Below are 27,157 nucleotides of genomic sequence, written 5' to 3' on the forward strand. Positions count from 1 at the left end.
ATACTAATAAATTGAGGCACGATCAATTTGACTGGATTGGTCACAGTCACTCCCTCCCTCCCTCCCACCCACCCTCCTTCAGACGAAGTTGAATCCAAACTGAGGCTTTATTAGTGTCTGAAGTGTGGCCTCCCACAGCAGCTGACGAAATGGCTGCGAGCTGAAGGTCACGCATATTTATAACCCGGCTCCTGGGCGGAGGTAGCATGCAGGGGCCCAGGTGAACCTGTAGTGCAAGTTCTACCGTACAACCCTTAATATAGGAATGATGTGGAGATGCCGGCGTTGGACTGGGGTGAGCACAGTACGAAGTCTTACAACACCAGGTTAAAGTCCAACAGGTTTGTTTTGAATCACTAGCTTTCGTAGCGCTGCTCCTTCCTCAGGTGAATGAAGAGGTCTGTTCCAGAAACACATATATAGACAAATTAAAAGATGCCAAACAATGCTAGGAATGCGAGCATTAGCAGGTGATTAAATCTTTACAGATCCAGAGATGGGGTAACCCCAGGTTAAAGAGGTGTGAATTGTCTCAAGCCAGGACAGTTGGTAGGATTTCGCAGGCCAGATGGTGGGGGATGAATGTAATGTGACATGTGACCACTGTTCAAGTGGTCACGTGGTCACAGCAAACTACCCAGTCTTCAGAACAGTGACCACGACACCACACAACCCTGTCATGGTAATCTCTGCAAGACGTGCCAGATCATCGACATGGATACCACTATTACACGTGAGAACACTACCCACCAGGTACACGGTACATACTCGTGCGACTCGTCCAACGTTGTCTACCTCATACGCTGCAGGAAAGGATGTCCCGAAGCGTGGTACATTGGCGAGACCATGCAGAGGCTGCGACAACGAATGAACGGACATCGCGCAACAATCACCAGGCAGGAATGTTCCCTTCCAGTCGGGGAACACTTCAGCAGTCAAGGGCATTCAGCCTCTGATCTCCGGGTAAGCGTTCTCCAAGGCGGCCTTCAGGACCCGCGACAACGCAGAATCGCCGAGCAGAAACTTATAGCCAAGTTCCGCACACATGAGTGCGGCCTCAACCGGGACCTGGGATTCATGTCACATTACATTCATCCCCCACCATCTGGCCTGCGAAATCCTATCAACTGTCCTGGCTTGAGACAATTCACACCTCTTTAACCTGGGGTTACCCCATCTCTGGATCTGTAAAGATTTAATCACCTGCTAATGCTCGCATTCCTAGCATTGTTTGGCATCTTTTAATTTGTCTATATATGTGTTTCTGGAACAGACCTCTTCATTCACCTGAGGAAGGAGCAGCGCTCCGAAAGCTAGTGACATCGAAACAAACATGTTGGACTTTAACCTGGTGTTGTAAGACTTCGTACTGTTAATATAGGAACACAGTGGTTTACCACAGGAAGCTAGTGCAGCCATTGCTGTTAAGGAGATATTTAGAGCAGACAATCCGCAAACAGCACCCCACACACCCCACTAACAGACGAGGAATGAGTCATGTGATCATTAATTTCTGATGGAATCTTGGCCAGAGCACCAGGACAACCTCCCCATCCGTTACTCTTTCCCACACAAAGCTGCAAGACCATCAACTGGTGCAGGGAGATGGGAGACATTCAGCTTAAACCTTGTTCAACAACAACTGACATTTACATAGTGCCTTAAAGTGTGTGTGTGGGGGGGGGGGGGGGGAACCTCCCATGATGCAGTTGAAACAAACAAAGGTATGGGCTAGGCGCTGGGTTTTGGGGGTGCATTATCAAAAAAATTTGACACTGAGCAATGCACACTGATAGGTTAGGTGACCAAATGTTGATGGAGAACGAGGCTGGAGAGTTAGTGTGAGGGTTCCTGGATTTAACTGTTGTGTTGATTCAGCTGGCCATTATAGTCTACAATCATTCTTCTTACAGGATGAGAAGTCACCTCAGTATCTCATAGGTTCATTAGGAGTCAGTGGGAAGACAAAGTGGGATGTTCTTGATGGTGTTATCCGCCGATTGTATAAGGTAAGCAGTGTGTGCAACCGAGAAAAAGTCTGCTCAAGGTTCTTTCATGTCCCTGATGCAAACGTTGCAAAATCAGGTACCCCGGGATCATTGGGAGTGCAGATCAGAGAATCCGGATCAACACAATTCTTCTACTCGGTGCTCTCTCCAAACACAGCTGCCCCGCAGAGTTAACCCAATAATCAAGATTCATTCCTTGTTGCAATGAAGTGTTAATGAATGAGTGTTAGGAATTTGGGGGCTCATATCACCGATTTCTCTGCCCACTAAAACCAGCCGATGGAAAATTCTGCAGCGATGTATGCTGCACGAAAATTCCCGATACATTTCCCAAACCAAAAACACAGTTGTGTGACAGGAGCGTTTCTGAAGCTAACTTCATTGTCTAAATTGGCATCCCCAATTGACTTATGGGTCAACACACTTATATATGGTAATGAAATCTGTCAGATTGTGGGAAAACCCAATTGGTTCACTAATGTTCTGCAACAAAAGGAAGAGACTAACCTTTCCTGCTATCCTTTTATCTGGCTCCAGTCCACATTGCGCGGTTAACTCTTCAAGGGCTTTTTGGCACAGGGCTAAATCGCTGGCTTTGAAAGCAGACCAAGGCAGGCCAGCAGCACTGTTCAATTCCCGTAACAGCTTCCCCGAACAAATGTGGCAACTCGGGGCTTTTCACAGTAACTTCATTTGAAGCCTACTTGTGACAATAAGCGATTTTCCTTTTCATTTCCTTTCATAAGCCACTCTGTTATTGGATAAGCTCTTTCTGAGGAAAGGTTTATCACCACCTTCTCAAGTCAGGGATGGGCAGTTTATGCTGAACTTGCCAGAATAATGCCCGTAAATAAGTTACATGTACAATCACATTTTTTAAACTCTATCTTTCCATTTGGCAATGTAGGAGTATGTTTTCCGTTTGGACCCAGCCACCAGCCTTGGGATGTCCTCTGACAGTATTCTCAGCTACAATATAGGTGACATTGTAAGAGCTGGTAATCTGGAGCTGCCTGAACTGCTGCCCTGTGGATACCTAGTTGGTGAAAACAACATCATTACTGTGCATCTAAAAGGTATGTTATTTTTAATCGGGCTGTGGTGATTACGGATTGGGGTGGAGTTTGTTAAGCAAAGAAAAACTTGCATTTCTATCGACCTTTCACAACCTTGGATGTCCCAAAATAACCGATCAAGCACCGTAAAGCCAGATCTTCTGAAATTGACATAAATACCCCCCTCTGCTGATTAGAACCATTTGTAAGTCCTAACACACTGACTCCATGGAAACTGCACAGAAAGTTAAAGCATCCAATATGAAAATGTCTCTGTTTCCCCAGCCCTCTCTGAGCAAATCTCCAACTCTGAGTTAGAATCTGAGACTTTGGATGGGTTGACTCACCTGGATAGTTACCCTGAAAATGCTAGACAGGAAAATTCTAGTTTAACTTCCGGTAGGGGCGGCACGTGGTTAACACTGGGACTACTGGGCTGAGGACCCAGGTTCGAATCCCAGCCCTGGGTCACTGTCCGTGTGGAGTTTGCACAATCTCCCCGTGTCTGCGTGGGTTTAACACCCACAACCCAAAGATGTACAGGTTCCTGTAACAGCCTCCCCGAACAGGTGCCGGAATGTGGCGACTAGGGGCTTTTCACAGTAACTTCATTTGAAGCCTACTTGTGACAATAAGCGATTTTCATTTCATTTTTTGTTAGGTAGATTGACCATGCTAAATTGCCCCTTAATTGGAAACAAAATAATTAGGTACTCTAAGTTTATTTTTTTTTAAAGAAAAAGTTTAACTTTCGGTAACTGTGAAACTGACTCTTCCCCCCCCCCCCCCCATCACCTCGCCCACGTGCAACCCTACCCCCTTAACCAACTACACATTCACCCATTCACTCCGGACTGGTCAGGGGTGCGTTGGAATAGTTAAGTTGTGAGGTAACAAAGGTGTGGAAAAGAGTCCCACCTTGTCAATTTTCTCTAAGTCCAAGAGTCATTCAATTTTCAGGTGTGGCAGAGAATAGCGTGGACAGCTTGGTGTTCGAGACATTGATTCCAAAACCATTAACTCACCGTTACCTCAACATTCTGCTGGAACATCGAAGGATCATACTCTCTGGTCCCAGTGGTACCGGGAAAACCTACTTGGCCAATCGACTTGCTGAATTCCTGGTGAACAGGTCCGGACATGAAATCACTGATGGATCAATAGCCACATTTAATGTGGACCACAAGTCGAGCAAGGTGAGGAGAAATTTGGGCAGCAAACTAACATTCCAATTGGAGCGGCTTCTGCTCTCTAATAGCTCTGCAAGTTTATCCATTGAGTATTTAAAATATGTTGTTTAGGACATCCCTGTTATTGAGTGCCAGTCTGTCCATGGCTCTGCAGGGCTGGTGGTATCTGTACCACAATTGGGCCTCAGCACGTTTGTGATATCTAGCTGAAGGTTAGTTGGGTTTGGTAATGTAGTGGTTGTACTATTAGGCTAGTATTTCAGTTTTGTGAGTTCAAATCCCACCAAAGCAGGGTATGAAATTGAATTGAATTAATCTCATACTTCATAGAACACTGGCAGGAAGAGTTAGTGATGGAGGATGGTGAATTTTAATTAAAGCCCAGCTCGGATGGTCTTCTACCTGGCCTATATATGACTCCAGTCTTTATATCCTCACCACTAATGCAGGAGTAAAATGTTCCAAAGCACTTTGCAGGATGAGACCAACTTTAACACCGAATTAGTTAAGATGATATTAGGATAGGTGACCAAACACCTGGTCAAAGAGTCAGGGCTGGATTCTTCTGCCCCGCCCATGATCGCCATGGGTAGGACGTGGACCATGTAAAGATCCATTGACATCCGGTGGGAATTTCCAGTCGCCGCGTGGGCGCGGCCAGAAAATCCCACCCTTGGGTTTTAAGGAGCACCTGAAAGAAATAAAGTGAGATTGTGTGCGAGATAAAGTGAGATTGAGGACTGAATTCCAGAGTTTAGGGCCCAGATAGCTGAGGGCCCAGCAATGAATGGTGGAACAATTAAAATTGGGGATGCTCAAGAAGCCAGAATTAGAGGAATTTGAGGAAGTCTCGGAGGTTTGTGGGGCTGGAGCATATTCCAGCGATAGGGAGTGATTTTAACAGCGTGATGGGAATAATTAAATTTGAGATGCTGCTGAAATGAGCAGGACTTTTGGCCTTGCCAACATTCCCTGCTTCCTGAGAAAAACTGTTTAGAAAGAATTGGCCAAGCACCCTGTAATTGGTCATTTGTGAGTGACTCCTGCAGTGGGGGTGTAGATCTTGGATGAGGAAAATATTGACCCTTGTCAAGGTTCACACATCATAATCAGTGTTTGGTGACTGTCGTGTATGAAATGTCCCTCCCAGCAAGGGGCCTCAACTCTTAGAAAAGGAGGAGAATCAATAGAGAAATATTGGCAAGAATAAAAAAACTCAGTATTATGTGGTAAGATGTCTGTAATAAACATGTCTTTTTTTAACATTTGGAAGGAATTGAGACAATACCTATCAAATCTGGCCGATCAGTGCACTACTGCAGATAATCGATCTGATCTTCCTTTAGTGATAATCCTGGATAACCTCCATCATGTTGCTTCATTGAGTGACATCTTCAATGGATTCCTCAATTGTAGATACCACAAATGGTAAGTAATAGTTTATGTGAAATGTAGCCACTATTGTACTGTTGGGTAGCCAATATTCCTACAGTGAGATCCCACAGATAGTCGTGTGATAACAAGAAGATAAACTGTTTTTTTAATGATGTTGGTTGAAGGATAAATATTGGCCAGGAGAGAGCTCCCCAGTTGTTTTCTGAAATAGTGCAATGGTATCTTTTACCTTCACCCAAAAGATCAGTAAAAGGTTCAGTTTTTACACCTCGGGCGAAATTCTCCGGAAACGGCGCGATGTCCGCCGACTGGCGCCCAAAACGGCACAAATCAGTCGGGCATCGCGCCGCCCCAAAGGTGCGGAATGCTCTGCATCTTTGGGGGCCGAGCCCCAACCTTGAGGGGCTAGGCTCGCGCCGGACGAATTTCCGCCCCGCCAGCTGGCAGAAAAGGCCTAGCTGGCACGGAAATGACATCTCCGGGCGGCGCATGCACGGGAGCGTTAGCGGCCGCTCACGGCATCCCCGCGCATGCGCAGTGGAGGGAGTCTCTTCCACCTCCGCCATGGTGGAGACCGTGGCGAAGGCGGAAGGCAAAGAGTGCCCCCACGGCACACGCCAGCCCGCGGATCGGTGGGCCCCGATCACGGGCCAGGCCACCAAGGGGGCACCTCCCGGGGCCAGATCGCCCCGCACCCCCCCCAAGGACCCCGGAGCCCGCCCACGCCGCCTTGTCCCGCCGGTAAGGTAGGTGGTTTAATCTACACCGGCGGGACAGACATTTTAGCAGCGGGACTTCGGCCCATCCGGGCCGGAGAATCGCGGGGGGGCCCCGCCAACCGGCGCGGCACGATTCCCGCCCCCGGCGAATATCCGGTGGTGGAGAACTCAGCAACCGGCGGGGGCGGGATTCACGCCAGCCCCCGGTGATTCTCCGACCCGGCGGGGGGTCGGAGAATCTCGCCCCTCATCTCAGATTACAATTTATCACCACTTTCTGTTGTGTCAAAGTTATAGGAGGTGGGGAAATTTTTCTCTGGAAAATCCTCCCTATTGATTTGAAACAATGTAGTCTTTATGCAGCAGGAGTAATCTGTATGTTTTTTTTTAATTTCTGCAGTCCATATGTTATTGGAACAATGAACCAAGCTGTCTCTTCATCTGCTAACTTGGAGCTGCACCACAACTTCAGGTACCTGCAAAGACTAATGTCAAACACTCCTTCTGATCATTTGTTTTCATACTTGTCACCCTACTCCTTGGTTTCCTATCCCCCCCCTGCAATTTCCCAACTTGAAAAAGGTCCAGAAATGTCATTGTATGGATCCCACGCCGGGCCGGAGAATCGTCAGGGGGCGGCGTGAATCCCGCCCCCGCTGCCTGCCGAATTCTCCGGCGCCGAGGTTTTGGCGGGGGCAGGAATCACGTTGCGTCGGTCGCCCCCCCCCGGCGATTCTCCGGCCGACGATGGGCCGAGTGGCCGGCCGTTATAGGCTGGTCCCGTCGGCGTAAATTAGACCTGGTACTTACCAGTGGGACCTGGCTCTGCGGGCGGCCTCCGGGACCTCAGGGGGGCGTGGGGGGATCTGGCCCCGGGGGGTGCCCCCACGGTGGCCTGGCCCGTGATTGGGGCCCACCGATCCGCGGGCGGGCCTAAGCCATGGAGGCACCCTTTCCCTCCGCACCGGCTGCTGTGGACCTCCGCCAGGGCCGGTGCGGAGACGAACCCCCCCCCCCCCCGCATGCGCTGGGATGGTGCAAGCACATGCTGGCGCTCTCGCGCATGTGCCAATTCATGCCGGCGGAGGCCCTTCAGCACCGGTTGGCGCGGCGCCAAGCCCCTTCCGCGCTGGTTGGCGCGGCAGCAACCCCGCCGGCGCCGGCCTAGCCCCTGAAGGTGTGGAGGATTCCGCACCTTCCGGGCGGCCCGATGCCAGAGTGGTTCACGCCACTCCTCGGCGCCGGGACCGCCCGCCCCGCCGGGTAGAGGGGAATCCCGCCCAACCATCGGGAAGGAGAGAGGTTTCAGCTCCGTACTAGCCATTCTCACCCTGAGATCAGAAAATGCAGAGTACAAAATCCTCTCCATGCAACCCCCAGTGGGGACTCTGGCTCGGAATTCCACATTGTCATCCAGAGGGATAGGTATGCTAGATGTAGGTGACACCCTCCCCCATCCCTGCTCCCCGAGTGTTGGGAGTTTGTGAAACATCCAATAAAGGACTAACCCCCTTTATCAGCTGATACCACGATAGTCACAGCCATGGTGAGTGTGTTCACATCACTGCCTATCAGATTGTTCACCTCCCATGAACGCTCTCATTATCCTCCAAGGAAACAATGCAAAGATAGGAAGACAATGACAGTCCCTTGGGCACATGATGCCCAACCTCCCTGTTGTTGGACAGAATACTTGCCCAAATTCTCAAATTGCAATCCTGGCACTGAATGAAACATTAGGTCACAATCCCACGATTGTGTAAAGATAAGAAATTTCTCAGTAAGCCCAGAAGAAAAAAACAATCGGATCTACTGAGTCGTGGATCATTGCAACCTTTTCATGAAAGATTCTCTGCGTGGGATTCCATACAGCACAGAAACAGGCCATTCAGCCCAACTCCTCCATGCCACCTCGACATGAGCATCCTCTAATTCTGCTTCACGATAACCTTCTGTTCCATTCTCTCTTTTGAGTTGATCCATTCTCCCATTAAATGTATCTTTGCTCTTGATTTAAACCACTTCCTGTGGGAGCGAGTTCCACATTCTCACCACTTCCTGTGGGAGCGAGTTCCACATTCTCACCACTCTCTGGGTAAAGAGATCTTAGTTTCTTATGGATTCAATAGTGAATATCTTATTATTATGGCTCTTAGTTTAGGATTCTCCTAACCAGCGGAATTATTTTCTTTATTGTCAAGCCTATCAAACCTCTTCCTTGTCTTAAAGAGCTTGAAAAGTCTCTAATTTACGAGAGAAAAGAGCCCAGTTTGCTCAGCTGTTCCCGGTAGTTGAGGCCCTCAGTTCTGGGAAATCAGGTTTTGTACTTTCTCCTATTTGTTCTGTGTGAGAAAACTGTTCTAATCCAAGGGTTTATGAGTTCAGGAAAACACATGAGGATTTGATCCTGGTACATTAACTAAATGTGAAGCAGAGTAGCTGGCATCTAATATGAAAGTATGAGCCAGAATCTTTTCAGCCATTAGGACCCAGCTCCACTTGACTTGGTCCATTGCACAAGCTTGCAATATGAACAGTTATTAAAATATTTTAATTAAATGTTCTAATATGATAAATTACAGAAAATCTTTTGAAAAAGGGAACATACAATGGTTTGCTTGGGTGATGAGATGGTTTTCTAGTACAGCTGGTCTCCATTGACAGGGCAGCTGCAGGAATTATTTTCAGGGGTCCGTCAAACTTTAGCAACAATCTGGGACACTCCAAACGGCCCTCAAGAAGAAGATCCAATCAAATTCAGTTCTGCTCTGGCCACAGCAATACAGCTTTTGCTGTGATAAATTTAAATCTGGGATCGATGGGGTTTTTTACAGAACAAGAGGAAATGGAGCCAAGGCAGGTCGGCGGGTTAAGATATAAAGGCAAGTCATCTCATTTAATGATGGAACTGGCTCGAGGGGCTGAATAGCCTCCTCCTGTTCCTATGTTCCTATTAAATGTGTAGAATTTGTGATCTTACAGTGACAGTTCTAGACACTAAAGGCATCAAAGTGTATGGGGAGAGTGCAGGAGTATGGTATTGAGATAGAGACTCAGCCACGATCATATTGAATGCCAGAGCAGGCCTGAAGGACCAAATGACTTACTCTGGCTCCTAGATTTTATGTTTCTATGGAACATATAGGAGTAGGCCATTCAGCCCCTTGAGCCTGTCCTGCCATTCAGTGAGATCATGGCTGATCTGTAATCTAATTCCATATACATGCCTTTGGCACATATCCCTTAGTATCTTTGGTAGCTCAGTGGTTAGCACTGTTGCTTCACAGCACTAGGGACCTAGGTTTGATTCCAGGCTTGGATCACTGTCTGTGTGGAGTTTGTATGTTCTCTCTGTGCCTGTGTGGATTTCCTCCGGGTGCTCCAGTTTCCATCCACAATTCCCAAAAGACGTGCTTAACATAGAACATAGAACATTAGGTGAATTGGACATTCTGAATTCTCCCTCAGTGTACACTTGCTTACAATAAATTCCAGAGTGTGGCGACTAGGGGATGTTCACAGTAGCTTCATTGCAGTGTTAATGTAAGCCTACTTGTGACAATAATAAAGATTATTATTAACAAAAATCTATCCATCTCAGATTTAAAATTAACAACTGATCTAGCTTCAACTGCTGTCTGTGGGAGAGAGCTACAGACCTCTACCACACTTTGAGTGAAGAGCATTTTCCTTAAATTCTCCTGAACAATTTAGCCTTAATTTATAGATTATGCCCCCGAGTTTTAGAATCTATTCTGGGCTGGAATCTCTGCAGGTCCGCGGCGAAATCATGTTCGGCGCGGGGGACGGAGAATGGCCGTTTACGAGGAAATCAGGATCAGCGTCGCTGAAGCGAGTCTCCAGTCCCTAGTGAATCACTCAGGAATCGCTCGCACGCGATTTACGTGGCGCGGCTAGGGGGCCATTGACAGAGCCACCCCCCGCGATTCTCCGTGCAAAACTGGCCAAGTTCCCGACGGTGTGGTTCTAACCACGGATCGGCCATCAGGAACTTCGGGTGGCGGCTGCGGACTCAGTCCGTGGCCGCCCTGGTGGGGGGCGGGGGGGGGGAATCGATCACCGGTGGGGTGGGGGCCTCATGGACGGCCTGGGAAGCAGTCGGGCGGCACAAATCCGTGGACTCGCATGATCTTGGGGGGGAGGGGGGGTGGCCATTTTGGATGGCGTACCACGATGCTGGCATGGGGACATAGCCCCATTTTTGGAGAATCCAGCCCCCTGTCTTAATAGCTTGACTACTTCGATCAGATCACCCCTTAACCTTATAAATCCTAGTAAAACAGGTCTAAATCTCTCCTTGTAACTCAACCCCTGTAATCCAGGTGTTATTTTTGCAAACCTATATTGCACTCCCTCCAAGTCAAAATATTCTGCCGAAGGTGTGGTGCCCAAAACTGCTCAGAGTACTGCAAGTGGGATCTAATCAGGGTTTTGTATAGCTGCAGTTTAACCCCTGTGTCTTTATGCTACACTCCTCTAGATATAAAGGCTGGCATTGCATTAGATGTTTTAACTTTTATGTGTACTTGTTCCTGATATTGTAAGAACCTATGCACCTGAACCCCCAAGTTCTTTGAACACCCACTGTACCTAACCTTTTTCCATTCAGACATACCCCTGTCCACCACCTTAAGGCACCGCTTCATAAAATTCAGTAAGATTAGTCAGTTATGACCTTCCCCTCAGAAATCCATCAGCAACCAACATTTCTCAAGGTATAATCCTTCATTATAGACTCCAGCAATTTCCCCACCACAGATCTTAGGCTAACTGGTCTGTAATTCCCTGGTTTCCCCCTTTCACCCTTCTTAAAAAGTGGAATCACATGCGCAATTTTCCAATCCAGAGTGATACACCTGAACCCAGAGGGACTACTCTGGAAGATTATTGTCAGGGCAACTACAATGTGCTCCCCTACATCCTTAAACACCCTCAGATGGAAACCGTCAGGTCCTGGGGGTTTGTCACTCTTTCATTCCATTAATTTCCCAGGCCGTGATACTATACTTACATTATATTTTTTCATTGACGGAATGTGGGCGTCATTGGTTAGGCAGCGTTTATTGCCCATCCCTAGTTGCCCTTCAGAAGGTGGTGGTGAATTGCCTTCTTGAGCCACTGCAGTCCTTGAGGGGTAGGTACACCCACTGTGCTGTTAGGTAGGATGTTCCAGGATGTTGCCCCAGCGACAGTGAAAGAACGGCGATATATTTCCAAATCAGGGTGGTGAATGATTTGGAGGGGAACTTTGCAGATGGTATCTGCTGCTTTTGTCCTTCTATGTGGTAGTGGTCTTGGTTTGGAAGGTGTTGTCTAAGAAACCTTGGTGAGTTACTGCATCTTGTAGATGGTACACAAGGCTGCCACTGTTTATCAGAGGTGGGGGGTTTGAATGTTTGTGGAATGGGGAGCAATCAAGCAGGTTGCTTTGTTCTGGATGGTGTCAAGCTTCTTGAGTGTTATTGGAGCTGCACTCCTCCAGGCAAGTGGAGAATATCCCATTACACTCCTGAGTTGTGTAGATGGCGGACAGACTTTGGGGGTTTCAGGAGGTGAGTTACTCGCCGTAGGATTCCTAGCCTTTGACCTGCCCACCACAGTATTAATGTAGCTAGTCCAGTTCAGGTTCTGATCAATGGTAACCCCCAGGATGCTGATTGTGGAGGATTCAGCGATGGTAATGCCATTATTATTATTGAATGTCAAGGGGCGATGGTTAGGTCCTCTCTTGTAGGAGTTGGTCATTGCCTGACACTTGTGTGACGCAAATGGAACTTGCCACTGGTCAGCCCCAGCCTGGATATTGTCCAGGTCTTGCGGTATTTGGACATGGACTGCTTCATTTTCTGAGGAGTCACGAATGGGCTGAATATTGTGCAGTCATCTGTACACATCCTCACTTCTGACCCTATGGTGGAAGGGAGGTCATTGATGAAGCAGCTGAAGATGGTTCGGCTGAGGACACTACCCTGAGGAGCTCCTGCAGTGATGTCCTGGAGTTGAGATGATTGATCTCCAACCACCACAACCATCTTCCTTTGTGTCAGGTATGGCTCCAATCAGCAGAGGGTTTTTCCCCTGATTCCCATTGACTCCAGTTTAGCGAGGGTCCTTGATGCCATACTCGGTCAAATGGTGCCTTGATGTCAAGGGCAGTCACTCTCACATTCCACTCTTTTGTCCATGTTTGAACCAAAGCTGTAATGAGGTCAGGAGCTGAGTGACCCTGGCAGAACCCAAACTGAGCGTCCGTGAGCAGGATATTGCTGAGTAAGTGCCATTTGATAGCACTGTTGATGACTCCTTCACTTTGCTGATGATGGAGAATAGACTGACAGGGCGGCAATTGGCTGGGTTGGATTTGTCCTGTTTATTGTGTACAGGACACACCTGGGCAATTTTCACATTGCCAGGTAGATGCCAGTGTTATAGATGTACTGGAACAGCTTGGCTAGGGGTGCGGCAAGTTCTGGAACACAAGTCTTCACTACCATTGCTGGGTTTTGTCAGGGCCTGTCCCCTATCGATTATTGATTTTTTTGGGACCTCCAGCAAGTTATCCTCCTTTCCAACTGTAAATACTGAGGCAAAGTAAATGTTCACCACGTCTGCCAATTCCCCATTATCACTGGCAATATCTCCATTTCGGCTTTTAGTGGGCCCACATTGTGCTTGACCATCTGCTTTCCCTTTATATAATTACAGAATGTCTTCTGATTGACTGCTGTCCCTTGCACGTTTCCTTTCATTATCCCTTTTAGTCGCTCTTATAAGCTGCTTTGAGACCCTTTGCTGGTCTTTGTATCTATCCGGATCAGTGCTATTCCTTGCATTTTTGTAAGCTCTTTTTTTTAGTTGTGTGCTGTCTCCTAACCTCTTTAGTTGCCCATGGCTGCTTTTTTTTGTGAAGCGGAGCCTTTTCCTCTCAGGGGTTTATACTTGCTCTGTATCTCATTAAATATTTCTTTAAATATTCTCCACTATGTTCTGGGAGCTTAAACTTGTAGACGATTGCTGTAGTGTGGGCATATCGATCACTACACAGGCTGACAAGAGTTGCATTAACATTATTGACAGACACAATTATGACAATGAGTAAAAGAAATCCAGACCAAATTGAAGAATAGACTAAAGGAAGAATAGGTTTGAAAAATCGGAAAGTTTTGCACCAATTGGCCTCATGACTGTTGCCTTAAATTGGAGGCTGGGAGAGAGTGAGATTGACAACTGCTTACAATGTACAATACTCACCACTTGCATGGATGTCTAGAGCTCCAGCAAAATGTAAGAAGCTCAACACCATGAAGGACAAAGTAGCCTTTTTGATTGACATACAATCCTCTACCTTAAGCATTCATTGCCTACACCACCGCCACAGTACCAGCAGTATGTAACATCTACAAGATTCACTGCAGCAATTCACCAAGGCTCCTTTGCCAGCACTTTCCAAACCATGACTTCTTTCATCTAGAATGACAAGTGTTTTGTTATGCTCTTGTCGTAGCATAAGCTGATTCCTTGATGTGCACTCTTGCCAAAGGAAGGTTCAGACTTGGAGATAGCTTCAACATGTTTATTAAACTAATAGCAATTCTCCTACTTGGATTCGACGCTACTGTTAATCCTGCTATAGCTACTCAGACTGATTAACCAGTCTGCTACAATCCATATGGTGGGAGTGATGTTCAATCAACTCTGTGTCTGTGCTCACTGAGAGTCTCCACTGGAAAGAGACTGAGCATGTGTGATGTGTCCTTTTATATGGGTTGGTGTAATGCCCCCCTGTGGTCGTGTCACCTCTGTGTGTATCGTGACTTCCCATTGGCCGTATCCTATCTTACTGACCTATTGGTTGATTGTCTGTGTGTCATGTCTCTGGTGTTCCCTCTAGTGTCTAGCAAGGTGTAGTGTATGTACATTAACCCTTTGTGTACTTACAGTGATGTATATCACCACAACAAGGACAGCAGATACCTGGGAACACCACCACTTGGATGTTTCCCTCCAAGTCACTCGCCATCCTGACTTGGAAATATATTGCCGTTCCTTCACTGCCACTGGGATCAAGATCCTGGAACTCCCTCCCTAAAAGCACTGTGGGTGTACTTACACCACAGTGACTGCAGCAGTTCAAGAAGGCAGCTCACTGTCACCTTCTCAAGGGCAATTAGTGATGAGCAATGAATGCTAACCTAGCCAGTGAAGCCCACATCTCGTGAAAGAATAATAAAATCAGACGTGGAGTTATACTGTTGAGTGCACAAGTTTGCAAGTCCGAGTCAGCAAATTATCTTTGTATAGAAAGCTTGTGTTCAGCTCTGCCAAATGAACCCATCATTTTTAGTGGTAAATGTTTTATTTGGTCCAATAGAACAATCTAAATGTTTTGACAATTCAGCCTTGTTACAGTATGGAGCATTCTCATTTTGTTCCCAGAGAACAGGGGATACTGTTTATGTAAGAGTGCTTCTTTTGCAGTAACCTTGGCAAACTCCAATACCCAGAACAATTTAAACTCATTAGGGTAGAAATTTGACCCAATTGCACCATTTTCTGGGTACAAAACAGAGACAGAAAGGAGCGACACCCGACAGCCCAAGAGCTAATGGAACATTGTATTGGGTCAGGCAATCTTCAGGCAAATTCCTGTGGATCCTTACAGAAGACATTAGGCCTCTTGAATATTAATTCGGGGCTAAATGGTGGAGCACTTCAGCTCAGTTTTTGGCTCCCTCAGTGATCTTCCCAACGGTTTCTAAAAAGACTGCTGGAGTCTATCCCCAAAAAGATCAGTGTTTTTTATTTCAACGTAGAGTCAGGAGGAACAGGAGTGTTCCTCACTGCTGAAGAGCAATATGGCAGATGCACACCCGCAACACCAACCCCCATTCCATCCTTTTCTACTTATGCTCAGGACACTCATCAAATCAAGAGTTTATGTGATCAAGACAAAGGTATGAAAGGAGATGGAATCTAGATACAGACGGAACAGCACGATAGCATAGTGGTTAGCACAGTTGCTTCACAGCTCCAGGGTCCCAGGTTCTATTCCCGGCTTGAGTCACTGCCTGTGTGGAGTCTGCACGTTCTCCCCGTGTCTGCGTGGGTTTCCTCCAGGTTCTCCGGTTTCCTCCCACAGTCCAAAGATGTGCGGGTTAGGTGGATTGGCTATGCTAAATTGCCCTTAGTGTCCAAAATTGCCCTTAGTGTTGGGTAGAGCTACTGGGTTATGGGGATAGGGTGGAGGTGTGGGCCTGGGTAGGGTGCCCTTTCCAAGAGCCGGTGCAGAATCGATGGGCCAAATGGCCTCCTTCTGCACTGTAAATTCTATGTTTCTATGATTCTATGAACATATATAAAGGGCTGAATGACCTCCTTCTGTTGTTATGGTGCTGACCTCACCATCAGCTCAGCAGTGGGCCCATATTGGGTCTCCACACTCAGTTCAGCCATGTCTAGATAACTGTTTGTGGTCTGCATCACTGGAATTTCAGTGGCGTTATTGGGTCTATGGCTTCTGTGTCTTCTCCCAATCAACATTAATCTTGAGATCATTGTCTCCTGATCACAGCAAGTATCTTTGACTTCTAATGCAATTGAAGGATCTAATTTGAGGTATGGGCTTCAGTACATTGTAGGATCTGGTGAGGTCATGCTGTTCCTATACCAGGGTGAGAATCTCACTGGAGGACACAAAGATCTCCTGGATCTGCCCCCAAGGCTGAATTAAGAGGTTATAGCTGCACTGAAATGCAAACATTATTCAAAAGGATGTTACCAGAACTTCGTGATTATACCCACCAGGAAAGGCTGTCAAGACTAGGGTTTCAATGTCTAGAAAAGAGATGACCCCGATTATGAAAGGGTTTGATAGGATAGATGTAGAGAAGATGTTTCCACTTCTGGGAGAGAGAGCAGAACGAAGAGCCATCACTATAAGATATACCTGACAAATCCAATAGGGAATTCAAGAGAAACGTCTTTACCCAAGAATGGTGAGAATGTAGAACTGTTTATTGTAATTCTATGAGTCAGCACCCTCAGGAAAGTGAAGTAAATGCAAATGGAGGCAGTGCACATGCGAGCTCTGTTTCAAAGTCTCCTGGTTTATCTTTTGTTCTTGCCGTGTAGGTGGGTATTGTGTACCAATCACACTGAACCCGTGAAGGGATTTCTGGGTCGATATCTACGCCGGAAGCTAATTGAGTCTGAAATCGACCGGAACATGCGCAGTAGTGACCTCCTGAGAATCATTGACTGGATTCCCAAAGTGTGGCAACATTTGAATGGGTTTTTAGAAATGCACAGTTCTTCCGATGTAACTATTGGTGAGTTGAAATTCGCGAACTGTCGCCCAGTCTGCCTCCTCCAATAGAAGATAGACTTCTGGAAGAAAATCCTTACTTTGCACATTAATCAATATATTCAATTTCTATGCTTCAGGTCCCCGTCTATTCCTCTCATGCCCTTTGGATGTAGATGGCTCCAGGGTTTGGTTCACAGACCTCTGGAACTATTCTCTTATACCGTATCTTCTGGAAGCAGTTCGAGAAGGCCTTCAGGTGAATGTCTTTCATCAATCTTTCTGAAGCTTTGTCCTTTAGCTTTATGCATTCAGATATTAAATCTACTTATTGCATTAGTTACTGATATCTCCAATGTAGGAAGGTACGCCAGAGTAAAGAGACATTCAAATAAATTGGTAACGAACATGCGTATCAAGGTAATTTCACACACCAGTCAGTCGGCAGTAAACTGCAAACATTTAATTGCTTACTTCAATAAATCATCAAATTGTTCAAGGTCGGAAGAGACCATTCATGTCTGTGGCAGCTCTGTGCGTGTGCTATCCTATCAGTCACACTCTATCCCCGCTCTGCCCTTGCTCCTTCCCTGTAACCCTGTATGTTTTTCCTTTTCACGCATTTATCAAATTATTTTTTGAAAATTACCATTGAATCTTCTTCCATTCCCCTTTCAGACAATACATTCCAGATCACAATTCTCTGCCGGCCAGATTCTCCATTCCATCGCACCCCCCCCCCATGGGTTTCCCGACAGCATAGAGTGGCCACAATGGGAAACTGCATTGGCTGGTGGCAGGAATGGGGAATCCCACTGCTGGCGACAGCATGCCGCCGAGGAACATGTGGCTGGGGAGGCAGAGAATTCACTCCGTGTGTAAAAAGATGGTTCATCATCTCTCCCCACTCTGATTCTTTTATAATTTTTCTTAAAATTGATTTCTCTGGTTACGGTTAGTCTATATTCCTGTGTGTCTCTATGTTTAAATCCACAGTGCAGCAATCCCTTCACTTCTACCTGGATTTTTCTATTCCCGCCATTGACACTAAGCTGGACTATAAACGGGTTACCTGGCCATTTATCTCATTATTGCTTGAGGGATCTTGCTGCATGCAAATTCTCTATTGCCTCTCCTATTTTACAACAGTGAAAATACTTCAAATAGTTTCTGAACACTTTGGGATGTCCTGAAATGGTGAAATGTGCTGTAAACACTTGGATCATGTGTTTTGTTTTCTCTGGGTTTGGGTGAGGTTCTGTCATTGGTATTCGAATGGTGGATGTGTTCAGGACTCTTAACATTTATGGAGGCTTGAAGAATCAGGCAAAGACCAGCAGGCTGTTAATAGGTTTTGCTGGGGGAATGGTGATGCTAACAAGTTGCTGCTGAGAAGATCATTTCTCCTGTGCCGTGGCAGTGGCGGCGGATGGGGGTTGGTGGCGAAGTTGAGGATGATTGGGGGCATGGCTAAGTGGGTGATTTACGCCATATCCCTGCCCTGGATATCCAAGGTGGGCCCCACATTTGTTATTCAGCAGGCTGGCACACCTGGCTCCTTCAAAGGGTATCAACCACAGATGTGACACCTGGGGCCGAGCCCATCAAGAAATTTGCTGAGGGTTCCTTCAGTAAAACGTGGCGCAGTCTTTCTGGCAGTGATCCCCCCCGATTGGACTTGGAAAACGTGAGGGGAGACGGTTAAATGGTTTGTCCCACTGATTGTGGAGATTAAATTGTAATGAGGTGAGCGAATCAGTTGGGTGAAACTTGTGATAAATTATTTTTTCCTTAAAGAGGCGGATTATACGGCGTGTTTTCTTGCTGGGCGGGATTCTCTCTGGTTTTCCCGCCTGACTGACACTCTGGAAAAAATATTGGAAAATTCTGCCCCAGGACTCTTAAGAGGACAGGTTACGGGGACTCCCCATGTAGGGAATACATTACCCTCTACTGCATATCCTTGTTTGGGCAAGCAGAAGGAAACTTTAGGATATGAAAAAAATAACTTCCTTTATATAGTGCCGGCCATTACCTCAGGCCTTCCCAAAGCACTTAACAGGCTAAGTGGTACTGTTGCTGTGTAGGTAAACACTGCAACTAATTTGCAAACAGCAATAATCTGATGAGATAATTGTTTTTTAGCGATATTGGTTGAAACTTAAATGTAGGTGAGTACACTGGAGTACTCCTCTACTCTTCTTCATAATAGTGGCGTGTAATCTTTCACACTCACCTGAGAGGACAGACAGGGTCTTAGTTTAATGTCTTATCTGAGATATGGCACCTCCAACAGTCTGCAACAATGAACATCATTTTAAAATCAGAGAGGGGCTATTCAGGGGTGATGTCAGGAAGTGCTTCTTCACTCAACGGGGCAATGGAAATCAGGAACTTTTCTTCCCAGAAAATCTACTGCGTGGCATTTTAGCCGTATTTGGCAGAGTGCGACAGCGGGCAGGGAAAATGGTGTCGAAGCTGCTGGCAGCAACAGCAGCTTTCTCTGATGTATCGTTGAGGACAGAGGGAAAGAACTACAAGGAGTGGGTCCCACAATGTCACACTGACTGGGCAGGCTCTGATTGACTCCCCCTGCCAGCAACATATTCTTAAAGATCGGGGGGCCGTTTTTAAAGACTGCCCCAGTGCACAAAGGTTCACCATGGACCCCTCCTCCTAGCACCCCCCACCAACCCCCAACACAGCCTGGGCATGACCTCAACCCCACTGAGCGATGCACTCACCTGAGCTTCTGCATGCCAGGTACACGCCATGGCACACCAGTCATAATTCACACTGGTCTGCCCTCACAGTGACTTCATTTCCTTATTGGGAGGGAAAACAAGTGTAGAGGCCTGATACTGATTTTTAATCTATTCTAATGATGTTCCCAACGTTAAATATCAGGATTCCCATTATGTCACTGGTCTAGTGACGGGGACAACCATGACACACTTTTACATCAGCATGAAACACGATTTGGGTCTCTCGTAAGGTTTCCTGCTCCAGCACCAAACCACCCTGAAAAGAAGGGGAGCAGAAGTCTCTCCCACCCCCCTATTGTTTTTGCAAGTCAACAGAAAAAAACATAAGACATAGGAGCAGAATTAGGCCGATGTAATGTTAGCATTCGTGTCGAGAGGGCTAGAATAAAAGTCCAGGGATGCACTTCTGAGGCTGTATAAAGCTCTTGTCAGACCCCATTTGGAATATGCTTGAAACTGCTCCGCCATTCAATCATGGCTGATATTTTTCTCATCTCCATACTCCTGCCTTCTCCCCATAACCCCTGATCCCCTTATTGATCAAGAACCTATCTATATCTGTCTTAAAGACACTCAGTGACTTGACCTCCACAGCCTTCTGCGGCAAAGGAACAGCCTCCCCGAACAGGCGCCGGAATGTGGCGACTAGGGGCTTTTCACAGTAACTTCATTGAAGCCTACTTGTGACAATAAGCAATTTTCATTTTTTTCATTTTCAAAGAGTTCCACAGATTCACCACCCTCTGGCTGAAGAATTTCCTCCTCATCTCTGTTTTAAAGGATTTTCCCTTTAGTCTGAGATTGTGTCCTCTGGTTCTAGTTTTTCCTACAAGTGGAAACATCCTCTCCATGTCCACTCTATCCAGGCCTCGCAGTATCCTGTAAGTTTCAGTAAGATCTCCTTCATCCTTCTAAACTCCAGTGAGCACAGACCCAGAGTCCTCAACTGTTCCTCATACAACAACATCTACATTCCAGGGATCATTCTTGTGAACCTCCTCTGGGCCCTTTCTAAGGCCAGCACATCCTTCCTTAGATAAGCGGCCCAAAACTGCTCACAATATTCCAAATGTGGTCTGACCAGAGCTTTATACAGCCTCAGAAGTGCATCTCTGGACTTTTATTCTCGCCCTCTCGACATGAATGCTAACATTACATTTGCCTTACTAACTGCCGACTGGTCAAGACTGAGATTGATCGGTTTGTGTTATGCGAGTACATTGAGGGTTGCAGAACTCGATGGATAAATAGAGTTCTGTACAGATCAGCTGCAATCTAATTGCACCGTGGGATAGGCAGAAAACATGAATAACCTCCTCCTATTTCTAAAACTGAATTATTGTGCAAGCTTCTCAAATTACATTTTGCATCTCCTTCCAACTTTCAGTTATATGGCAAAAGAGCACAATGGGAAGATCCGGCCAAGTGGGTTGTGGATACATACCCATGGAATGCTGGCTCATTACAGCATGAGTGGCCATCCCTCCTGCAACTGAGACCTGAGGATGTGGGCTACGATGGACATACGTCTGCCAAAGAAGGAGCTTCCTCCAAGCATGTCCCCCAGAGTGATAGTGAAGGAGATCCATTGGTAAGTATGATGCTGTACAAACATGATGCATTGAACTGCAACGCTTGTCACTGCTGTCCCCGGTGGAGGCATTTATTTTCTCTACTGCTGCACATTTTTGCATTTAGATGACTTGATGCTTGATGTTGGTCACACTACAATGAAGGTGATTGGCAGCTTCCAAATTCACAATAACATTCTCAACATGGGCAAGTGGTGGAGTTTGACATTTGATTCAGACATAGCATTTTTTCCCTTAATATGAAAATAAAATGCATAAGAGAATGTGCAACACTATTCAGTAGGAAGGCCAATAGGAATATACTAAGGATCAGAATGGAGATGTAAGATTATAAACAACATTACAAAGTGAATGTTTAATATCCTTCAGTATGCAACAGGTTTTCAGATTAAATTTTGGAAACCGCTGGTCTAACTCAGTTAAGGTAGCTGGAGTTTAAATTAGGGTATAATAGACATGCACTTTGATCTCCAATGACCATCTTTCCCAGTATTCCAAATGAAAGATCCATGCTCTGAAACAATAACCCAAAGGACGAGATTTTGCCTCCCTCCCCCACGGCTGGTTTGGTAGAAGTGGAGGGGGCCAGCCATCGGCCGTATCCTGCCATTGTTAATAGGTTTTCCCGTTGTTTGCACTCTTTGTTTCTGGGAAACCTACAAGGTGGGAGGGGGTGGGGGGAGGGGGGAGGGGGGCGTCACCATTGGCAGATGTGGAGGATCTCGCTGGTAAGAGCAGATGGAAAATTTTGTCCTAGGTTTCACGTTCCAGAGTTGCTACCTCACAGAGTTTACAATGATTTATCTTACTGCTCCCACACTGTTACCTCTGGTGGTCCCCAAGGATTTATCCTTGGTCCCTTCTACTTTGGTAGCACAGTGGTTAGCACTGGTGCTTCACAGCTCCAGGGTCACAGATTTGATTCCTGGCTTGGGTGGAGTCTGCACATTCTCCCTGCATCTGTGTGGGTTTCCTCTGGGTGCTCCGGTTTCCTCCCACAGTCCAAAGATGTGTGGGTTAGGTGGATTGGCCATGAAAGACCTGAAAGATGTGCTGTTAGGTAATTTGGACATTCTGAATTTTCCCTCAGTGTACATGAACAGGCGCCGGAGTGTGGCGACTAGGGCATTTTCACAGTAGCTGCATTGCAGTGTTAATGTAAGCCTACTTGTGGTAATAAAGATTATTATTATTATTCTGATATACATACTGCCCCTTAATGACATCATTCAAAGCACACAATCATTTTTACATGTACACTGACAACATCCAGCTCTGCCTCACCACCACCTCTCTTGACTCCTCCACTGACTGCTTATCCCATATCCAGTGCAGGATGAGGAAAAAATGGCTCCTTTTAAATATGAGGAAGAATGAAGCCCTTCTCCGCGGTCCCTATCACAAGCTCTGTTCCTTACAGCTACCAACTCCACTCTCCTATGTAACTGTCTGAGGCTAAATCCTGCCTTCACAAGCTTCATACATATTTAGTCCTAAGGTGGGCTGTCGATCACGTATTCACACTCTCACTAAGACTGCCTATTTGTACCTCCATAGCTACCCTTCCTTAGCATATCTGCTGCTAAAATCCTCTCCCCCCCCCCCCAATCCTCATTCCTTGTTACCTCTAGATTTGTCTATTCCAAAGTACTCCAGTCTGGCCTCACAATGTTGAGATCATGAAAAACCTGGCTGTCATGTCCTAACTCACACCATGTCCCATTCACTCATCACCTGTGCTTCCTGGCTTATATATGGTAGCACCCTATGTTTCTATACAGACTGGTTACATCGGAGAAGAACATCCATTAAAACACATGATTTAATGGGTGTTCTCCTGCAACGTAACCTGTCCGTATAGAAACATATGGTGCCACCACACCTGTTTCTAAATGTACAGCTGCTGACCATTTTGTCATCTGCATTGTCACATTGACTGCCTTTGATTATAAGCTTAATGAAATATTAGTTAATCACTAACCATGCTTAATGTGTAATCTTTTTCCAGATGAACATGCTGATGAGGCTTCAGGAGGCAGCCAATTACTCCAGTGCCCAGAGCTGCGACAGCGACAGCGCCAGTCACCATGACGACATTTTAGATTCATCCTTGGAGTCAACTCTTTAACGTAAAAATGGATTGGGGGCTTGGCTGGGGTGGTGGGAAATTCACAGATATCTGGTCGAAATCTCACCCCACCTCACCCCTCCACTGATGGTGTGAGATAGCACATTGAGGGTTGAACACCCTCCGAACTCTGGTGGTGTTCCACTGATTCAATATAGGCAAGGAATTTCTCAATGAGAGGTCAGCTAGCTTGTGTCAGCCATGTGGAAGGACACAGCAATGAGCACCAGTCGAGTTTGATTTATCAACAACAAACAAGTTTGTTGACATGTACATAAATAATAACATACACACACATCACAAAATATATTGCACATGAATCGAGCCAAACTGGAATTTTACGAAGTATTTACGTGTGTAAACCTGATTTTTATTTTAATTGAGGTGCTGCAAAGAGTGGACCAGACACTCACTGTTCCATCTCTGTCCTAACCTCAGCTCTCTATTATATTGGTGCTGGTTGAAACAGCCAGAAACAGTCTTATGGTTTACACCCCTGCCCATGATCCCAACAGCTTGCACATAATAAGCACAAAGTGGGGAGCAGTGTGCAATCACCGAGGGGTCAACTTTCAAAAACATGCTGGACACATCTGGGCTTTCCCGGTGCTGCTGGTCTGAAGCAATTTTCCTTTCTAAACAGGCTTCATTTTATGGATTTCTACTGCTGTGTGTACAGTGTTTTATTTTTAAATTGCAGGTCTTTTAACTTGACGAAAAGGTCTCTCAGTCACCAGACTTACTTAAACCTCCACCACTGGTACAAGTGACAATCTTGGCTTGTGAAGGGCTACATCAATAGAGGTTGTGGAAAGTCTTTCAGTGGCCAGGTGGGAATAACATTCAATATGGTGCTGAATCACTTGCCTTATTCTCAACAGGTTACAGGACTAAAATTAAGCCACTTAATTTTATCTGCAAAGATTTGTACCTTGCAACTCTTGATTTATGGTGTTTGAAAGACCGAAAGGGGGCAGGTTCAATAATTCCACACTCAGTAGACATAGGACTATTGGAGAATGCGGAGGAACTACCGTAGGAACTACAGTAGGGGGCTGGGTTTTATTTCATGTGTAAAAGGGCAACTTGAAATACTTTAACAAGCAAAGGTTTTACCTAAAACCCACTCCTTTTCACTGTGTGTTCTCCTTCCCACACTCTCTCTCTGCCCACCCCCTCCCCGTTATCTTTTTTTAGAATTTACAAATGATGGTTCAGTGAAGTGGATAAAAACAATAATTGATGGGTGTATGCAAGTGGCTCTCCACTGAACTTGACCCAGCAGAGCTGGGGGCACTTGACAAAAAGGCATGAGCACAGAATGTTTTCTTGTATAAACTGTCAGCATGTTTTTACTGCCTATATGCAAAACTGAAACCCTCTCAGAGGGAAGGAGAGGCAGTTTTAATGTCAACCTGCCTGGCACAACTTCAAACATTCCCCCCTTCTCCCTATCCTCATTTTAATAATGAGTCAGCGGAGAAATCAAATTGGCTTTCAAATCAGTTCGACCTGATTCTGCCAGTTCCCCACCAGGCAGGTTTAGGTTAAAATTGGCCCCTTGTCTTTCCTGTGCTAATGAACAAAGGGACAACTCACTCTGGTTTTTTTTGGGGGGGGGTGCGGGGTAGGTGCATCTTGCATTTCACTGGGTTACACTCTCACTCTCTGGTAAGAGGTTTGTTTTTCTGATTTCTCGGCGTTAGAAAGGATTTTTGCACAAGTGTAAATAGATAAACAAAAGGACAAAGAAAGAGAATGTGTGTTTTTTTTTCGCCTTGCACAGTAAAGAGTTGAAAATTTCTGATATGCGTGTTACTTGGTGTAAACATTTATTTCACTTGAATATGCTGGGACTTTTGTAAACACTGTTGAGAATTCTCTGTCTAGACGGGATGTGTTTTATTTTGTGTGATGATCGTTAGCAGGAGCTGCTCTCCATCGGAGCTCGAAACGAGCCACAGGTGGACCACTGCCAATTTCTAATCATCTGTGTAATTGGGGCATCTTAATTGAGTGTCCGCTTTGTTTTAGCCGATATAGCACAAGTCTGCCGTTAGTCTAAACTGCCCATGTGGAATACATCTCTGTGAGACTTCGGGAGCTTTTTTTTTGTGAAACGGTTTTCTGTAAAACACATTTTGTATTCTGTACATTTTGATGTAACATACAATGTAAATAATCAATGATGACAACAAAAGGAGAAATGATAAAAACAATCATCGGAAGAGTTTTTTGTAGTCTTTTTCAAGTGTTAAAAACTTTGATTTTGAGTATTTGGATGTAACCAGATTAATGGGCCGTTGACATTAGTCTTGGTTTTTAATCTATCCCTTCATCTTGTAAACCAGCTTGTACAAGTCTCTCCCCCCCACCCCCACCCCAAAATTATGCACATTGTATCTGTCTAAATTATGACTTTACCATTAAAGTGATACTATTTATTGAACGAAGGTTGTCTTTGACATGTTGGACCCCCTTTTTAAAAAAAAAAAAAAAAAATTTTATTAAAAGGTTCCACCCCCCCACGCGCTGCTGCTGCCATTGACCAATGTCTATCGTTCACCCTCTCCAATTTAATGAACCCTGCCATATCGCTGATCCAGGATTCCACACTTGGGGGCCTCGCATCTTTCCACTGAAGGAGAATCCTTCGCCGGCGCAAAGGCCAGAATTCCGGCCTCTTTCGCCTTAAAGCCCTTTCATCATTTCATTCTCAGAGCGACTAGAATAAAGAAGGTGAGGTGAGTTGATCTGCAGTGGTGACAGGCCAAGGAATAAAGGAGGAAAAACATAGGGGCATAGGAAGAGGAGGAGGCATTCAACCCCTCGGACCTGATCTGGTATTTAATTAGATCCATGCTTGATCTGCATCTTAGCTCCATCCACCTGCCTTGGCTCCATATCGCTTTATTATCTTGTCTAGACAAAACCTGTTGATTGTAGAATTCAATCAAGCTGGAATCTGCCACTTTTAATGGAAGAGTGTTCCCCATTTCTGAGAACTGTCACGTGAAGAGGGGTTTCTCAATCTCTGAAACACCTGGCTCCGATTTGAAAACTTCACACCCTTTTCCCATACACCCCACCTGTGGAAATCTCAGACTGACATAGTGCTTTTCACAACCTCAGGACGTCACAAAGTGCTTTACAATCAATGAAATATTTTGTAACATGCAGTCACTCGCTGCTGTAGGAAACCCGGCAGCTAATTTGCACACACAAATAATAATAGGACAATGACCAGGTAATCTGGTGTAGTGATATTGGAAGAATGATAAATATTGGCCAGTATACCAGGGAGAGCTCTCCTGTTTCTCTTCAAATAGTCCCATTGAATTATTTACATCCATTTAAGAGGTCAAACAGAGCCTCGGTTTAACATCTAATCCAAAATAACCTTTTGACAGTGCAACAATCCCTCAGTGCTGCATTGGCAGTGTTGTTCCAGATTTTTGTGTTCAAAACCTTGGAGTGAAACCTAAACCCAGAACTGTCTGACTCCGGGACAAAGCGCAACCTACTTAGTCACAGCACAATGATTGACATAAATATATGGAGAATCGCACAAGCATTCTTGATTGACTTAAATATATGCAGAATTGGGAACTAGTGTCCCACAAACGTTTTTCAAATTCAAAAAATGCAATGTTTCTGTTGCCTCCAGATGTCAGGTCCCTGTGTATGAATATATGTAGCTTCTAGCAAGCATAAGTGAGCTACACTGCAACTGATCTGAAACTGGTTGTTAGTTTGACCCTTCGCACACTCTGAATTGTTGAGCAAGTTCTGTCCAATTGCTGAATCATATCTGGTGTTAGATATTGGGGGGGATTTTTTGCAGCCCCCTGTGGCATTTCTTGGCAGCAGGGTGCAGCCCACTGTTGGCTGGTGGTGAACATAGAATATAGAAAAATACAGCACAGAACAGGCCCTTCGGCCCACGATGTTGTGCCGAACCTTTGTCCTAGATTAATCAT

The 27,157-nt window shown here is 45.8% G+C and overlaps 1 protein-coding gene across 16 annotated transcripts in view; it reads left to right on the top strand.

Annotated features, from left to right (window-relative positions):
• Nucleotides 1-25,626, top strand: part of nav3 (neuron navigator 3) — a 1,340,243-nt gene extending 1,314,617 nt beyond the window's left edge. For 15 of the 16 annotated variants that reach the window (XM_072484719.1, XM_072484722.1, XM_072484724.1 and 12 more), the window contains 9 exons: nt 1,914-2,009; nt 2,917-3,085; nt 4,025-4,260; nt 5,528-5,682; nt 6,769-6,840; nt 16,521-16,717; nt 16,833-16,951; nt 20,845-21,048; nt 23,058-25,626. In XM_072484719.1, coding sequence (XP_072340820.1) covers nt 1,914-2,009; nt 2,917-3,085; nt 4,025-4,260; nt 5,528-5,682; nt 6,769-6,840; nt 16,521-16,717; nt 16,833-16,951; nt 20,845-21,048; nt 23,058-23,177 — 1,368 coding nt within the window. In that variant the 3' untranslated portion in view covers nt 23,178-25,626. The remainder of the gene's footprint in view (nt 1-1,913; nt 2,010-2,916; nt 3,086-4,024; nt 4,261-5,527; nt 5,683-6,768; nt 6,841-16,520; nt 16,718-16,832; nt 16,952-20,844; nt 21,049-23,057) is intronic. The other variant, XM_072484713.1, reaches the window with a different exon arrangement.
• The last annotated feature ends 1,531 nt before the right edge of the window (nt 25,627-27,157 follow it).

The sequence above is a fragment of the Scyliorhinus torazame genome, chromosome 19 (assembly GCF_047496885.1).
Source record: "Scyliorhinus torazame isolate Kashiwa2021f chromosome 19, sScyTor2.1, whole genome shotgun sequence".
In the NCBI taxonomy this organism is placed as follows: Eukaryota; Metazoa; Chordata; class Chondrichthyes; order Carcharhiniformes; family Scyliorhinidae; genus Scyliorhinus; species Scyliorhinus torazame.